The sequence below is a fragment of the Enoplosus armatus genome, chromosome 7 (assembly GCF_043641665.1).
Source record: "Enoplosus armatus isolate fEnoArm2 chromosome 7, fEnoArm2.hap1, whole genome shotgun sequence".
Classification (NCBI taxonomy): Eukaryota; Metazoa; Chordata; class Actinopteri; order Centrarchiformes; family Enoplosidae; genus Enoplosus; species Enoplosus armatus.
The window spans coordinates 11,497,825-11,515,661 of record NC_092186.1 but is presented as its reverse complement, the minus strand read 5'-3'; the positions used below and the strand labels follow the sequence as shown (position 1 = coordinate 11,515,661).

Below are 17,837 nucleotides of genomic sequence, written 5' to 3'. Positions count from 1 at the left end.
GGGTCCAGGGGAGCTGTACTTTCAATACAATACAATACAATACAGTACAATACAGTAGCACCAATGCCTTTTTTTGTGTACAGTAATAGCAGCAGCAATTGACTGGACTGCCTGCACAGAAATGGTGTCAAAGCTTTCAGTGTGGACTTTTCAAGTCGAGGTAAAACAGATAAGGTCACACACTGGTGCACCTCCCCATTAAGATTTATATTAGCACAAAATGATCGACCTTTGAGGTCTAGAGAGTGCTTCCATGTTTGTGTCACTTTTTGGTTTGATATGACTCATCCAGGTGGTACAGTCTCGGAAAGCTTTTGATTTGCACATATGAGTTTGGTCTCATGTCATGACAAACACAGCTCATTGCTTTGGACATCAGTTTGATTATTTTATATCACCCAGCCCTAGACTGCAGTTCAACAAAAGTCCTGTGATCTGGATTACAATTTCTCCAGACTTCTGGGTCTGATAGAGTTGCAGACACAGTCTGAATGGAAGCAGATATTTTTAAACAAACACGAGTTTTTGTGCAGCTCACTTTTCTTAAAATGATCCACCAAGCACCATGCAGCTACAACTTCTATGATAAGCCGAGTATTCCTTAGTGAGCTCCACCACAAAACTAAAAGCATAGGAATGCATTGAAGCCACAGCAAAGGCAGTAACATGTCCTGCACTTGTGTCGTCCATGCATGCACACACAGGACTACAGTACGGTGAATAGGCCACCTATGCGCTAGCCAAGCCAGGGAATGATCCAGGGATTGAAATGTGAGCTGGCTTATGCTCTCGTTCTTTCTCTCTCACACTGTGTCTCTGCGATGGCCGCAGGGGGAGAGCATGATGGAGTTATTAAGCGTCGCTGAGACTAGACTAGTGGCTGGAGGAGGAGGAGGTGGTGGGGTTGTAGTTGAGGAGAGGAAGGTGAAGAGGTAGGAGGAAAGAATTAGCACTAAAGAAAATGGGAATTAGGGGCTGGGGATAGAATGAGAGAGTAGGGGAGCTTGGGGCATAGGAATTAGGAATGAGGGAGGTGAGAGACATTACATGAGTGAGTGAGAATCAACCCACCCCTCTCTGCTCATTGAAGTCTCCATGGCCAGCCAGGACAGCCAGAGGTCAGCATGAGGTAGAGGAGTAGGAGGAGGAGGAGGGAGAGAAGAAGGAGAGAAGGGGTGCAGAGAGAGAGAGAGAGAGAGAGAGAGAGAGAGAGAGAGAGGGAGAGGGAGAGGGAGGGGTGTGCGTGAGATGGGGGCGCTAATGTGAACCAGCTGTAGAAACCTGACACCTCGAGAGTTGGTTAGAAATGAGAGGTGGAGGAGTGAGAAAGAGAGGGAAAGAAGGGCTGCAGGAAATTGCAGGAGTAAGAGAAGGATGGAGAAAAAAGGAGGGAAAAAAAAGTCCTCATGGAGCAAAACAAAGGATCCCATAGATGAATTTGGCTGCAGAAACCCGCTCTACTGAGTTGTTCATGAAAGTAGAGCTAACTGCGTGTGCTAAGGTGTCCATATGCATTAATCTGTGCAAATGCTGGCCTGTGTTCTGTAGTGTGTATGAAAATGTGTCAGGAGAATCATACTGCTTCCTGTGTTGTATTCAGCGACTAGTGTGTCAGTGTGTTCCTTCCTCTGCGAGACACCACTCCCTGACACTAATGTGAATCATGCACAGCCTTGTCTGTTTGCCTCAAGCTCTAGTGATACAGCCAGAGGCTAATAATGAGCTCTCTATCTGGCAGTGAAACCTGAAGGACAAGGTGGTATCGTTTCTTGACGCCATGGCATTAGGTTCTGTCAACACTGGTTAGATAGCAGCGATTGAATTTAATAGAGGTTACTATGCATCTTTTCTGTCAGCACTTTGAAATTTTCACAAAAATCTCAAATAAGTGTTCTTGAAGGGTGGTGCAGAGTTGCAAGACAACCCTATATTACAATACCTTTTTTATAACTTTCTCGTGCAGAGTGAGTGATTTCCTAACCAGGCTAACGTATAATTTAATTTTAAAATGATTCATTCCAAGCTCAAAAGACTTGTAATCAGGCTAAACATTACAACAAAGCACTAGTTTCAAATTTCCTCTCTTTCACTGAAGTGCCTATACTTGACTTTGAAAATGTGTCTCGTGTTCCCCATAGTTTTAACAGTGGAAATGTGTGAAATGTTCCCAGTGAAACGTAACCCTGGCATTAACCTGGACACGGTGTTCTTTGTGTGACAGCCTGCTAATGTGATGTATGTCACAGGGCAGGGGGCCATGTCATTACTCCTTGAGAGGGGGCGGAGAGGTTGTCTAGGACAAAAAGGAGCCGTCCTAATTCCCAGGACGGCCGTCTTGTTGTGATACCATGACCAAGCTGTGTTTGTGTTTACAGTGAGGAGGGACATCTTTGTGTGTGTGTGTTTGTGTATAGGCATGTGTTATGGGGTGTGTAGGGGGTTGCGCTGCAGACTTGCTGATACAGGGTCGGAGACAGGGAAGAGGGAGGGTGGCCATGTCTAATCTGACAGAGTTGAGGTGAGGAGGCATGACGTCTGTCTTTTCTTTGAAGATCATACATCACTAATCTGCCACCTTGATCTGTTTACCAGCACCATGAGTATGAGTAAAAAGAGGATTTGTAGATAACCTATATATATTTAAAAGGTATGGCTCGCAATATTTTGTTACTGTCAAAAAATCCCACGAAAAGACCAAAACCAACAATGCATCAGTCCGTCTTGGTACTTTGCAATGTGCCTTCCCTCTCTGTGCCTCTCTTTCCTCTCAAGCCTATTCTTTCCTTCTGATACTTCAAAAGCGGGTCAACAAATGTGTACTTCCATGTTTAAAAAACTGCCAGGCTCAGTAATCTAAGCAAATTTGACTCATCAAGATTAAGTAGTGCGTTCGTTGGGGACTATTTTCAACAGTAGCTTTGGTCCACTTGCAACCACTACTATGTGTTTGTAATCGTTTTTTGGATAGTAATGTCTGGAATAAGATATATCAGGCTTTGGCTACACAGGCAATACTTATTAGTACTGGATCAAGTAATTAGTTGACATTAAGAAAAATATAAAATAGGTTTCTGTGATAACTAGTCTAAAGAAATAGAGAACTATACAAATCATGAACATATTGCTCAGTATTATGGTGTTGATTCAGTTTAGTGTTTTATTGTTGGTTTGAGAACATTTGAGTTGATATACTGTATATTTGTGAATCAAACATGTCAGTTAAGAATGGGGATTTGTTGTCAGATGTTGTTTGTCGTATTTGAAGAGACATTGGGTGACTCATGCCAGGCAGCAGTCTCACAGATGTGATTGATCTGTGAAACTTCTGCCTGGCATGATTCATGACTTTCCTACTTTCCCATGCGCTAACAACCTAATCTCTTCAAGCTGCTTTGGGGTGGAGTGGCCAATAATAAATAAAAGTTAGTAAGCGTGAGACTGAATTTCAAATAATTCCCATCTCCACTGTTTCCTCTCAGTTTTATATGGCTCATAACACTGTTCCCTGATTCTTCTCTTTAATGTTTTTACATGCTAGAGGTCTGCTTATTTGGGAAATAAGCATCATTTTCTTTCATTTGGATTGGTTATAAAAGAGGGTATTAATTTGTATGTGTGTGCTAGTTACTGTGTAGCGTATCTCTGCTCTCCTATTATGTTACCTGAGCCCCTCCAGGGAGGCAGGTTTAGAGGCCGGTGTAAGAGGCAGCAGGTTGCTCTGTCGCCCATGGTCCCCAGACAGCGTGTCTGCCATGTGCCACACACACACACACACACACACACACACACAGCAACAGATTGCTGATCAAAATAGACACAGGAAATTACCTGACTAGTAATATTTTTTGCTCAGTAACAAAATAATACCTCTAACCAAATCCTGCACACATAGAGAAGTAGTGAGAGAAAGTGGGAGGTGCTGCGAAAAAACGGAGGCATAGAAAGTGACGAAGGGATCATTGTCTGTGATGAGATCCTGGGTGGACATGTTGTGTAATGTTGTAATTTCCTCCCTTCTGCTCGGCATGCGGCTGAATCACTTTACTGCAAAAGAAGAAAAAAAGAGAAATTGAAAGCAAGGGGGTGATGAATAAGCAGAGGAAAAAAACAGACACAATTTGTAGACCAAATGTGGTCATAACATGATAGAGAAATGTTGCTTATCTTTTAGTCATACACCTCATAGTTTTGAACAACTTGGAGTTGTCAAGAAAAGTTCCTGCCTTATACAGTGGACACATTAATGTAGATGACTGTTGGCAGGAACTTTATCTTAACTTAATCTATTACATTGCCCAAGTAATGGCTGGTGTTTTCCACTTGTTGTTTTTAGTTGCTGGCAGGCTTCAGTCAACAACTTCCAGATGACTCTACCTCACATCCTTCCACTTTTGAACTTCTTCTTTGCCATCATTGACCCCAGTTTAACCCTTACACCAAGCTCAGCTTCCCCCTTTTCTCTTACAGGGTTTATGGCTCAACAGCTCAGGGTTCAGCGCAGTTTATATCTGTAATCTTAGGATTCGCGATTCAATTCTTGTCTCATCTTAACAGCATGTCAAAATGTCTTTAAGCAAGACACAATACCCCAACTTCAAGCAGCCCATGGCCATATGAATGTGTGTGCGCACTGTCAAGCATGAGGCCTTGTACTGTAAATAGCTTCATATCTCTTGTGGGATAAAGGCACTAAATAAACACACTCTATTAACCATTTACCATATGGTTTAATGTTTGGAGTAATTTAACAACTAGTTTCTCTTTATGCACAACCACACATTTTGCTAATACTCCTACTTCACCATACAGCAATGGCAAGACTGTGTATTAGACAGTAGTGTTTACTTGTGCTGGTTCTTTTGTTTCTTTGATGTGTGTGTGTGTGTATATATGTGTGTACTACAGGCCTCTTATAGAGATGTTACTCCCCGCTATCAATGCTGTTGTCTGATGTGGTGCATTACGTGCACCTGACTGAAACTCACTGTTTTGTTTTGTTTGTTTGCCTCTCTGTCAAGCACACACACACATACATATTTGTCTTTTTGCTTTACTCATCTTTCAGCTTTATTGTCTGTATTGAGGGGTGATCAGGTATAAATCCTTGTGTGTGCCTTTGCATGCTCCACCATTAATCTCTGTGTGTTTGCGTGTGTGTGTGCCCAGGTGTGCTCCAGGATTTCTGGGTGAGTACTGCCACCATAAGGACCCTTGTCAACCTGGCTACTGCCTGAATGGAGGGAACTGCTCTGTGTCCATGTCAGCTGGTGTACCTGTGCCGGGCAGCGCCACCTGCACCTGCCCTCTTGGCTACACCGGACAGCACTGCCAAACTCCCCAGAACTCCACGTGTTACCCCAAAAACCCCTGCGCCAACAGAGGTGTCTGCACCCTGCTGTCCCTCGACAAGTACAAGTGCGAGTGTGCCAGAGGATGGACAGGTGAGATACTGTTGAACCACCTCTCAGGATTTTGCCACGAGGGCAGTGATGTCTGATGACTCTTTTCCTGATTGTTTGCGCAAAATAATTTTTGCATTGCTGTTTCGAAGCAGGTCATATTAAAGTATTGATGTCAGCCATCGGAGAAGCTATTACTACCTCCACCAAGGTTATGTTTTTGGTCCTGTTTGTTTGTCTGTTAGCAGACTCAGCTCAAAATTTGTACAGAGTTAAATGAAGTTTGATTAAAAGTTAGGCCATGAGGTAAGGAACAAGTGGCTTTTTGGTGTGCATACAGATCTAGGTACAAATCCAGAAATTTCGTTAAACAATTTTTCAATATTGCCTAACATTGCCTAATTGCCTAATCTTATTTCAGCAATTTTCTATTGAAATACTGCTCTCACTGATGAAATGAAAACAACTCTGGCACATGTATGCCATGATTGTCTATCAGTATATGTATTATTTTCTATTATCAAAATAACAAATGTAGAGGTTTGTGCAACCTTGGTACACTGAGTGCTTCGTTGTTCAGTTTGATGTGTCATAACTGCAAAAAACTTTTTTAGAGAGGGCTAAATGGAGTGAAAATCTGTACAGAAAATACAGGAAAATAAAATAAAACACAATATGTGATAAGACGTGTTTTAGATAACCACAAATACATATCTGTCATTGCATATTGCTTTCCCTCTAGTATCTAAGCCATAATTCACCATAGGTGGCCACATTGATAAATGCCCAGCGCACTAATGCTCTGCTCTTCTCCTTCCTTGTCCTTCCCAGGACCGCGGTGTGAGCATGAGGACTCCTGTCTCTCTAGTCCCTGTGCCAACGGTGGATCGTGCAGCTCTCTGTCTGGTGGTAGCTACACATGCTCCTGTCCTCCAGGCTACACTGGTCCTCGCTGCCTTAATGACACAAATGAATGTGCTGCCACACCCTCTATATGCCAGAATGAAGGAGTATGTGTCAACACACCTGGCTCCTACAAGTGAGAATCTAATTTATAATATCCAAATGTCAAATATGTCACTATCTGGAAGACTACTACAAAATTATTTTTTATAAAACACTTTTGAATTGTCAGATGTTCCCTGTCAAGACTGAATGAAATGAAATTTATGAAACGGACTCATGTCATTGCTACAGATGTATTTGTGCCCCGGGGTTTACTGGCAGACACTGTGAAAGCTCATACATCCCTTGCTCACCTTCACCATGCCTAAATGGAGGCACCTGCCACCAGAACTCTGAAACCAGCTACTCGTGCCACTGCCTGCCAGGTAGGAGGATTCAAATTCTGAAATTCCTAGAGTTAACCAGCCACCACACACCAAGATATAGACAGAGATATGGACAGTTGTGTTGCCTGGTGAGAGAGAGGGAAAGCACAAAGGCAATAAAGAGAAATGGAAATTTAAGAGAAAAAAACTGAATGTAGGCAGAGAAAACACTAACTGGTGTTTATCTATAAATAAATGTAGCTCTGAGTTTCTGTATTGTTACATTATGTTGTTTGAGTTGCAAACAGTCTGATCCTGTTGGCTGTGTTGTATTACACTGTACTATCTGTCTGCTACAGTTAGCAAGTAGACATAACAAACACATACAGCCGCTGTTTATACACTTCCAGGACATGTCATAATACTTGTGTACACCAGAGAATATCATAGAACAGCTTATGCATTTGAGTGCAAGTGTCCCCCCAAAGGACACATTATTAAAACATTTAACAATTAATCATTAAATGAATGTCTCTTTCACTTGTGCCAGGTTTTAACGGGACTAACTGTGAGAACAACATTGATGACTGCCCCGGTCATCAGTGTGCTAATGGAGGAACCTGTATGGACGGAGTCAACACCTACAACTGCCAGTGCCCTCCAGAGTGGACTGGTAAGGGGATTTGTGTGTGCAGTTGTTTGTTTATGTGTTCCTGTGACCACTATTATACTCACTGTTTGTCCACTCTGGTTTGCTGCAATGCCATGTACAGACTGTAGCTAAAGATAACCTAAAACATGTTGAAACAAAGCATTAAAAAAGCAGTATTGTGTTGTTAGCCGGTGTTCAGACTGTGTTGGTGGGAGTGTGTTGTTTAAGGTATCTGTGAGACATGAAAAGGGAATATGCATGCATTTGATTGGCCACTGCAGCATTTAGCCAGATGATTCACACTGCCGTTCCAAAAGTTCAGCCACTATGTTTTTTGCTGAAGCCCTTTGCGTTGCGTCTCCCCACCGCTGGACTGGTCTCATTCAAAGGAACTGAACACAGCCTCAGGAATATTTTATGTGTAAAATGCTGGGAACGGTCTTAAAAAGTATTTTGTATGCCTGCTGTGTGTGTGTTGAGTATATTTTGCAGAATATTCTATCATCTTTCACATTTTTAAAATGAAATCCACAGCAGATTGTTTGTGTCTCCTTTTCATTTTCTAGACATTCACTATGACTTTGAAATGGCTTTTCTGCTTTTCAGTCTTTATTTTTCGGTTGAGCAGTCAAGTGGAATCAATGTTTGCGCTGTGACCAGTGACAATAACTTGCATCCTTTCATGTTGTTATACTTCCTACCCTTCTTCTGTACTCTGTCTTCATCCTACGGTGGCCCATGCTTCACACTAGGCGTGTCTCTACTAACATACGCATACGCAAGCTTTCTGTTTACAAAGCAAACATGCAAGCCAACGTGATGCTGAAGGATATTTAAAAATGTGCCCTGTGGATAAATAATGTTCTACACATTTTCCAGGTGTGCAAAAAAATAGAGCTCTCTAAATAAGATTGTAAGCATCTAAAGAATCTAAAAAATGGGTCACAGTTTTTATTTCTCTACCAGAAACCCACATGTTTATACCTTGAGTTATGTTGTAACATGCTGCATAGAGTATTAACTTAATTTGGTGATTCAGTGTCTTTTCCTCCTCTTTGTGTCCACCTCCCTGCCTGTCCACAGGTCAGCACTGTACAGAAGACGTGAACGAGTGCCGCCTGCAGCCAAACACTTGCCAGAATGGAGGTACCTGCAGCAACCTGATCGGCAGCTACGTCTGCGTATGCGTTAATGGCTGGAGTGGACCCGACTGCTCTGAAAACATCGATGACTGTGCTACAGCTGCGTGCAGCCCAGGCTCCACATGCATCGACCGTGTTGCGTCTTTTGTCTGTGTCTGCCCCCACGGAAAGACAGGTAGACCAGTAGTGAGAAACCACATACAGACATTTTATACCTAAAAACCTAAAATGCACAACTAAATGCAAATCAAGTTATAATGACATAAATAGAAATGAAAAAATGAGTTAACGGTTGTTAAATACAAAGAATAATAAATCAGCATCAGTCTTCACACAGAAACTGTATATTTTCTTTTGTTAATTAATTAATTGCTGTTGAAAGAGTATTGGATTGTATGGATTGCATTCTGTGGAACAAGTCTAACCAGAATTGATGTTTTAGTAGTTTTACTATATTCATTAAAGTTAAATTAATGAATTAAATTGAATGTGATTCAGCAGTCAAATACACTAATTATACCACAGAATAGATTTGCCTTGCCAGCCTGCTGATTGGTGACACAGGATTTGGATTAAGCCTTGGTAAACCTCTCCAAAGTAGCAAATTTGCATTGAGTTTGTTTTTCTCTGAACTGGGACATCTTTATCTCAGCACAGTATCTTTATCTCAGCACAGTATCAGCATTAGTATCTTTTAAAATGGCTGAACACATTATTTTTCACTTAATCCTTGTTAACATGGTGTTCTTTTCAGGTTTGCTCTGCCATAGAGATGACGCCTGTATAAGTAACCCCTGTAGAGAGGGCTCTCAGTGTGACACCAACCCCATCAGTGGCATGTTCAACTGTAACTGTCCACCTGGATATGTAGGCAGCACCTGCAACATCGACAGAGACGAATGCAGCATTGGTGAGAAAGACGAAGTTCTAAACACACATAACATGTAACTCTGCTGATCTGTTCTGCTTTCATGCATCTTTCCTCTTCATCATCAGGAACCAACCCTTGTGAGCATGGTGGTCAGTGCGTGAACACCGACGGCTCCTTCACCTGTAACTGTGTTAGGGGTTATGCTGGGCCGCGCTGTGAACAAGATGTCAACGAGTGTGCTTCGAATCCCTGCCAGAACGATGGCACATGTCTAGATCGCATTGGGGACTACACTTGCATCTGCATGCCCGGTACATTTCTGCAGAAATTAGAAATTATCTTACATTTTAACCAATTTTATCAGACCTATAATCTGCAGCAATTGAAATTGTCAGTCTTTGTGAGTGTCGTGTTCCTCAAATTTCATGAAGATTTGTTGCTATTTTTGGCGGGGATATCCTTCTAACAAACAGTCAAACAGGACTGAATACCTAACTTCCTCAGTGGAGTTAATAACAGCCTACTGAGGCAGCTGACACCACCAGGTTAAAAACTGCAAAGGAATGGGATTAAAAACATGAAGTCAGCCGCCTGTGTAACTATTGAGAAAAGAGGAAATTATTAAAACTTGTTTCTTTCCATGCATGCAGGATTTGAGGGGACTCATTGTGAGATAGAGGTGAATGAGTGTCTCAGCTCCCCCTGTCTGAACCAGGGTAAATGTCTGGACCAGGTCAGCCGCTTTGTCTGCGAGTGCCCAGCAGGTTGGTACACGTGTCGCTTTGTTGATGTAGTGGCTTATGAAATCCCAGCGGTTATAAAACTTCAATGTATGGGTTTGTTGGTGTGCTCATCATGTTGTGTTTTCAGGCTTCAGCGGTGAAATGTGCCAGATCGACATAGATGAGTGTTCCAGCACACCTTGTTTAAATGGGGCCAAATGTATCGACCGACCCAACGGATATGATTGTGAATGTGCTGAAGGTAAAATGGAATAGCGACATTGTCCTTCCATTGTCCATTCTAATTTGTGTACAGCTATTGCGCTATAAAAAACAGGGGAAACGGTAGACTGCATCACATTAAACCCCATGTCCTATTTGACCCAGAAAATAATCTGAAATAGTCCCTTGATCCATGATGCAATAGCCTTTGTGATTTTTCTAAGAAGAAATGTCCTCCTTCAGGCTTCACTGGCCTACTTTGTGAGGAGAACATCAATGACTGCGTACCTGAGCCATGCCACCATGGAGCGTGTAAAGATGGCATCGCCACCTTCTCCTGTGAGTGCTATCCTGGATACACAGGCTCCATCTGTAATACCCAGGTCCAGGAGTGCCACAGCAACCCTTGCCAGAACCGAGGACGCTGCATTGACCTGGTCAATGCCTACCAGTGTAACTGCCCACCGGGAACCACAGGTGGGTACTTGGTGTGCTACAAAATTAATTGCCTGTGTAGTGAGACAAGTAAATTCTAATTTATTCTTCAAAGAAAAAGTGCCATTTGACACGTGGCACGTAAATCATTCAAGTAGCTGTACAACTGTGATTAGATGTTTTGGGGGCAGCATTATTCATTGAGAAAAACTTTTCACTATGTGAGAATAAAGAGGGTGATGGCAAGTCACTCTGAAATATCCACCGGACCGGTGTTTCAGCCACTATCTCCTCCAAAATAGTGTGTGCTGCCACTTCTTTTGCAGGCTTTTAAACAAAGCTCAGCTCTGCTTGACTTCAGGTTGCTATAGTAACCATAGAGACTGCGAGTACAATTTCCCCCCGGGATCAATAAAGTATTTCTGATTCTGATTCTGATTCTGAGTTGTAGTTCCTCCGATACTTTGTCACTCGACACTTTTTCACCGAAGCATAAAATAGCTCCACATAATCTTATTTGAGAGAATATAAATCTGAGCCATTCTAAATAATCTGTTTGCCAGATCACATTAATGAGCTCCTGACAGTTTCCTCATGATTGATTCCTATGGCCCTTAAAAGTTTAATAGTGGAGGTAACAGCTTGAATTGAATGTAAAGACCCCCATCCCCCACATCTAGAGCTTCCTGGATAGCTTTCAGTGTACTGTAGTAGTGTAGAGTGCTCATCGTGTGCATGCGCATATGTGTGTAGCAGTCTACAAGTCTGGGTCGCACGGTGCTACCCCACACTGCTCTGGATTAATAGGCTCAGTTCAGTACGTTGTACCACCCTGAGGCCTGGTACTGCAGTCTGTACAGTCCTCATTTTACCAAAAGTGGCGTCAGGTCACCCTGTCAGGTCGCACTTTCTGGTTTCGTGCCCTCACTTCCCCTCTGAAGTGTCTTGTTCTCTGTCTGTCTAGTTTTCACTTTGTATCTCTCCCCCTCTCTCCCTGTCTCTCCCCATTTTTCTCTCTCTTGCTCTCCCCCACTTTAACAATTGTGCCTCTAATATTATTCTTGTTAATTCTCCATGTTTATGGAGTCGCAGCAGGCCTCTGCTGTATTCAAAGTCTGTCTGTGTTTTTGTCAACATTTCTCACTTCTTGCTAAAACTCCACTTTTATGGAGTCTTACTCCCCCTGGTGGGGGAGTTATCTATCACATACAGCTACTTGGTCTGCTTCACCTCTAATGCAGCTCCTTACTCACTTCCAAAAGGGATGTGACGGAGTGTTTTTGGTGTGCTACTTTTATAGCCCAGCAAACATAATACAGTCAGATAAAATGAAAAAGTGTATAACCTATTATTGTTATGTTATATTAACCTATAACGATTGTTACTCTATTTGAGTTTGTCGTTGTATTTTTTCTACTCAGGGGTGAACTGTGAGATCAATGAAGATGACTGTGCCAGCAACCCCTGTGAGTACGGAGAATGCCAAGATGGCATTAACGAGTACAAATGTGTGTGCGCCCCAGGATACACAGGTATGTTTTTGCTAGCTATCCCAGTAAAGTCAATGTAATAACAGTATGAAATGTTTCAGAAATTAGGCGGGATAAAATGACTAAATATTTATAACTCGATCTAAGATTTGGATGCTTTGACAACTAATTCCCTTTGAATTGTTCTCTAATAGGAGTTAAATGTGATGTGGAGATCAACGAGTGTTACTCAAACCCATGTTTGAGTGGGGGAACCTGTGTGGACAAGGTCAACGGGTTCCACTGCAGGTGCCCACCCAGCACCCACGGCCCTCTGTGCCTCTCTGGGACCGACCACTGTGCTCCTCAGCCTTGTGTGCACGGAGACTGTATTGAACAGCAACATGGGTAAGTTAATCTTATACTGCTACTCCAGTTTTTTTCTCTGAGAGCCATTTTATCTTATCTAATCCAAAGCTTGAATATGGACTAACATACACCAGTTATACAGTATTAGTGGGAATTTAAAAGACCTATAAGGTAAAGCAACAGCTGGGCCAACATCCAAACCATTTTCCCCATATTTATTTAAATAGTGCTTGCCTTTACTCTATTCAGATGTGGAGGACACCCACAGTTCCCCTGCACGACATTAGATCTACATTATCAGCACAACTACCTGTATATAATAATATAACAATCCGAGAAATAGTCATTCCTGAACTGCTGGAACTGATGCTAGCCCTAAGACAACCTGCTGTTATTAGTACCATGTGGTTAATTTCAGGTTTTAAAGTCATGCTTGTCTTTCTTACGTGTTAAGGTACCATTGTGAGTGTGAAGCTGGCTGGGTGGGACAACACTGCGAGCAGGAAAAGGATGAGTGCCAGTCCAGTCCGTGCCAGCATGGTGGCACCTGTGTGGACCGACATAATGGCTACACCTGTCAGTGCCAACTTGGATTCAGAGGTAATAATAATTATTATTATTATTATACTTTGGCATAGCATTTTTAAAACATATTACTTAGCAATCAATAGAAGAAAGCATTGAATTTTAAAATGAATATTTGAATCACCCCTCCTCTCTCATTAGGTGTAAACTGTGAGAAGAACATAGATGAATGTGCATCCGAGCCCTGTCAGAACCAAGGCATTTGTATAGATGAAGTCAACAGTTACACCTGCCAATGTAGTCCGCCATTCACAGGTTAGTGATGTCATATTTCCACCATATCAACATCCACTAGACAGAATGCAGTAGCAGTCTTTGTAGCGGCCACCTGAATATAGTTTTAGCGCAGATTATCTTCAACTTGTTTTCATCATTAATCAAAATGTGTGCAATGTCAAAATAGGTAAACACTGCGAGGTGGAACAGGTTCCCTGTGCCTCTCATCCATGTGAGAGGGGAGGAGTGTGTCGTCCATCTGCAGACTACACCTCTTACACCTGTCGGTGTCCCGCTGGTTGGCAAGGTATGCATATTGTGTCCTTATGCATCTGTCTGATTGCGTTTGTATGGATGTGGGATAGAGGAACAGTGTGCCTGAGAGCAAAGTCATATCTATTATTATGTATTAACATTAGATTGAGGCTGTACTAATATTTGTTTGTTTGGTAATTGTGTAGGTACACGCTGCACTGAGGATGCGGATGAATGCAAAAAGAACCCTTGCAAAAATGGTGGCCGTTGCATGAACAGCCCGGGCAGCTACACGTGCAAATGTCAACTTGGATACAGCGGACACAACTGTCAGACAGACATTGACGACTGCTCACCCAGTGAGTTTCACTTCAACTAATTCAGTCACCTCATTCGTGGCTGTAGACACCCAATTGAACTCCGCATTTATGACGGCCGTGTATAATGACGCCTATGTCATATTCTTTGACATATCATCTGAGTTTGGAGATATCCCAAGCCCCAGTAGAAAGCAGCGTAGAAAATCCCCTGAGATATTGAGTTACACTTTGGTATGAGACTGTACGCAATGTAAAAATATCTCAGACAGACAAACAAACTTGCTTTTTAGATAAAATAAATGTCCTCCTGGTTGGTCATGGAAAGCCTCTCTTCTCCCCTCTGTAGACCCATGCCTGAATGGAGGCTCCTGTGTGGACGGTGTTGGGAGCTTCTCCTGTGCCTGCCGCCCGGGTTTTGAAGGGGAGCGCTGTGAGACTGAGGTAGATGAGTGCACCAGCCAGCTGTGCAGGAACGGCGCCATCTGCCGAGACTACGTCGACAGCTTTGTCTGCGAGTGCCGACCAGGCTTTGATGGAATCCTGTGTGAACATAACATCCTTGAATGCACTGGGAGGTGAGCCATAAAACCAGCATTTTACTACTATAAATTCTTACTGGATGATTTCTTCTGTATCTCCTGCAATGACCTGACGGAATGAATAATAACTGGGTCTAAAACAAATCCACGTCAAGTCCAATTTGGGTAAAAGAAGACTTGAAGTTGAACTTTGACTTTTTTAGGGGAACGTCATGACAAAAATGACAAAAACAAAATATACTGTTTACATCAGCCAGTGTTTGCAGATTGTGTACTTTATTAAGATGTATGACATTAGTAGTTTTGAGATTGATTGTCATTAATCAGTACTCTCTTTTTCTCCTTCCCTCCAGCTCCTGCCTGAATAATGGGACTTGCATTGATGACATCAACACCTTCTCTTGCCGTTGCCGTCCCGGTTTTTACGGGACGTTCTGTGAGTACGAGCAGAATGAGTGTGACTCTCAGCCCTGTACGAATGGAGGCACCTGCACTGATGGCCTGGGCACCTACCGCTGTACCTGCCCCGTGGGATACAATGGACAGAACTGCCAGGTAAAGTGTCTGTGTGAGTGGGTCTGGATGTAATGTGGGTGAGGTGGGCCTTGTGTGTTCTTAGCAATTTGAGGTAAAAAGCCATTTAATATACGTTTACAGCAAGTACCCAGGGTCAGTTGGTTCAGTTAGATGCACCAAACTGAAAATATCCAACTCAAGAAGGTGGCTGGATGTTCTGTCTGTGTAACATTTACAACATTTACAGCCAACTTTAACTCTCTCTTTTTTGTATGCAGAACTTTGTGAACCTGTGCAGCCAGGTGCGCTGTCACAATGGCGGCTCCTGCTCTCAGACAGCGACCTCCTGGACCTGCCACTGTTCAATGGGATGGATGGGACGTTACTGTGACGTCCCCAACATGTCCTGCCAGGACTTTGCTGCCAGGAATAGTGAGGAACTACTTCCTGTTTTGTTGTCATCTCAATATATTCATAGTTAGGATAAGGATGAATTTCTGTTAGATGGAGACCAAGTCAACATGAGAGAAAATTGCATCGTAGCTAATCAAACTTGCCATTTAAATGTTGTTGACTGTAGCCTGACAAAGATCATTTTGTTTCCTGCATGCAGACAAAATCTTAAAATAGGAAGTCATTGTTTATGTTCACATTCTTAATTCCCTATACGCACCTCCTTTTACCCAATTACTGTAGGTCTGGAAGTGGAAAATGTGTGTAAGAACGCCGGGCGATGCATGAATGTGGGCAATTCCCACGAGTGTTGGTGCCAGCCAGGATACATGGGCAGCTACTGTGAAGAGATGGTCAATGAGTGCAAGTCAAACCCATGTCGCAACGGTGCTACATGCAAGGACTATCAGGGCACATACGAGTGTATAGTAAGTAAATTCTCTGCTGTTTGTGTTTGTTGGTGGTGTAGGTGTGCATGGTTTGTAGGCTCTAAAGCTTTTATGTTAATAGCAAACCAGCAGCAGTATTCCTACGGCACATGATGAGCTTACCTGTTTTTCTTGTTCCATTGCTCCAGTGTAAACCAGGCTACCAGGGGGTGAACTGTGAGTATGATGTTGATGAATGCCACTCTAGGCCCTGCCTCCATGGAGGAACCTGTATCAACCTCATCAACCGCTTCACCTGCGCCTGCCCACCTGGAACACATGGTAAGTCTGCCCTTTAAATATCCATACATAAAGCAGCTTTTAACTTCAGAATTTTTGCCTTTCATTTAAGTGAAACAGTGGATTGGTTGGGCCAAATGGCACAATCCTCTGTAAACCCTGCTGCTTCAGTAGTTCTCTTCAGTGGGAAATACATGTTCAATGTTTGGTGTATTTTGTATAAAAATCAAACAACACATATACTCAAATGATTACCCCGTAATGCCTCTAAAGATGATATTAAGAGCACTTAAATGTTTATTACTTGACACATACCGTGATATCTGTCTGTTCTCTGCTCTGTAGGGCTCCAGTGTGAAATAAACGTGGATGACTGTGCTCCCAAGCCTGACCACTTTGAACCTCGCTGTAAGAATGGAGGACAATGTGTGGACGGTGTGGGGCGCTACACGTGCTCCTGCCCTCCAGGATTCGTTGGAGAACACTGTGAGGGGGATCTCAACGAATGCCTCTCCGGGCCCTGCCACGCCCCCGGCAGCCTCGACTGTGTGCAGCTGGTCAATGATTACCAGTGTCGCTGTCGCCTCGGATACACGGGTACATTCGTATTAGCTGCTCAAAGGGACACAACAGCACCGCATTTAGTCATTTCATTAGAAAACCAGCAAGGCATTAGTGGTTTTGTGCAGTGTTTTAGTAATGTAAATGTAATTAATCCTGCAACATATTTCAGTTGTTAAATATTATTTCTGTTCCTGCGTAACTTTCTCTTTTCTCTCACTTTGTTTCTCCAGGTCGTCATTGTGAGTCTATGGTGGACCTGTGTCTGTCTAAACCCTGCCACAACGGTGCCATCTGCTCTATGAACATGAGCTCAGTACATGGCTACACCTGCTCCTGTGTACCTGTAAGTTTCTTTAATGTCAGCCCTTTTCTGGCTATCATAAGATAACATGGTTTAAATCGATTCTCCTCTTTTATGCTTTCTTCTTTAATTTCTTAGTCCAAGGGCTTGATTAACGGTGCCGTGTTCTGTGTTTTGATTTGCCTATATGCCACAAAGTTCACATTGTGAACCGGATGCAAAGTGGTGTGTCTGGGGGAAAAGAGAGTGTTATGGCTGGCAGTGATGCAAGAAAACACAACACTTACTTTGGCTGTCAGAGATTGTGTTGCTATTTCTCAACACAGAAAACAATCAGTAACACGCCTCCATTTTCTTGATACATTCTCTTTATATATAGTATTTCTTATTAGTCTATTGGCTACCACACGTCCCTCTAGATTCAGCTATATAACAGTGAATGTTAACGTTGGTTAATAAGGAAGATCCTTTAAAAGTCCACAACAATCGACAGAATACAACATCTGTGTTTCTGGTACTTAAGTCTTAGAGGATAATGGATCTGTTTTATTAATCTGTCTGCTCACAATAAAGAAGTTATTAATTGTATATAGATATACGGAGTGAATTCAGAAGATTATAAAACTGCGCAGGTGGTTGATATTACTACCTCAGTGTTTTCATTTCTTACGCTCTCATACTCGAACATCAATCTTTTCACACTAAATTGCTTGTTTTTCTCTCCACTAACATCTTGCTCCCTCTCTTAATCTCATGCTTGCTTCAGAGGGCCACACCATGGCTCAGGTATAGTAGACAAGCAGCAGATTTGTAGGAGAACCTAGATATACATTAGTTATATTAGTTTGTTTCATTAAACATCACGTTT

At 42.6% G+C, this 17,837-nt stretch overlaps 1 protein-coding gene across 2 annotated transcripts in view; it reads left to right on the top strand.

Annotated features, from left to right (window-relative positions):
- notch2 (notch receptor 2) overlaps positions 1 to 17,837 on the top strand; it is a 39,876-nt gene that overhangs the window by 15,795 nt on the left and 6,244 nt on the right. For both annotated transcript variants that reach the window (XM_070909490.1, XM_070909491.1), the window contains exons 3-25: positions 5,167 to 5,441; positions 6,231 to 6,438; positions 6,597 to 6,730; positions 7,221 to 7,343; positions 8,406 to 8,639; positions 9,219 to 9,374; positions 9,461 to 9,646; positions 9,986 to 10,099; positions 10,206 to 10,319; positions 10,523 to 10,756; positions 12,136 to 12,246; positions 12,399 to 12,591; positions 13,007 to 13,152; positions 13,279 to 13,392; positions 13,541 to 13,660; positions 13,815 to 13,967; positions 14,275 to 14,503; positions 14,821 to 15,022; positions 15,262 to 15,415; positions 15,680 to 15,864; positions 16,014 to 16,146; positions 16,450 to 16,701; positions 16,899 to 17,011. In XM_070909490.1, coding sequence (XP_070765591.1) covers positions 5,167 to 5,441; positions 6,231 to 6,438; positions 6,597 to 6,730; positions 7,221 to 7,343; positions 8,406 to 8,639; positions 9,219 to 9,374; positions 9,461 to 9,646; positions 9,986 to 10,099; positions 10,206 to 10,319; positions 10,523 to 10,756; positions 12,136 to 12,246; positions 12,399 to 12,591; positions 13,007 to 13,152; positions 13,279 to 13,392; positions 13,541 to 13,660; positions 13,815 to 13,967; positions 14,275 to 14,503; positions 14,821 to 15,022; positions 15,262 to 15,415; positions 15,680 to 15,864; positions 16,014 to 16,146; positions 16,450 to 16,701; positions 16,899 to 17,011 — 3,883 coding nt within the window. The remainder of the gene's footprint in view (positions 1 to 5,166; positions 5,442 to 6,230; positions 6,439 to 6,596; positions 6,731 to 7,220; positions 7,344 to 8,405; positions 8,640 to 9,218; positions 9,375 to 9,460; positions 9,647 to 9,985; positions 10,100 to 10,205; positions 10,320 to 10,522; positions 10,757 to 12,135; positions 12,247 to 12,398; positions 12,592 to 13,006; positions 13,153 to 13,278; positions 13,393 to 13,540; positions 13,661 to 13,814; positions 13,968 to 14,274; positions 14,504 to 14,820; positions 15,023 to 15,261; positions 15,416 to 15,679; positions 15,865 to 16,013; positions 16,147 to 16,449; positions 16,702 to 16,898; positions 17,012 to 17,837) is intronic.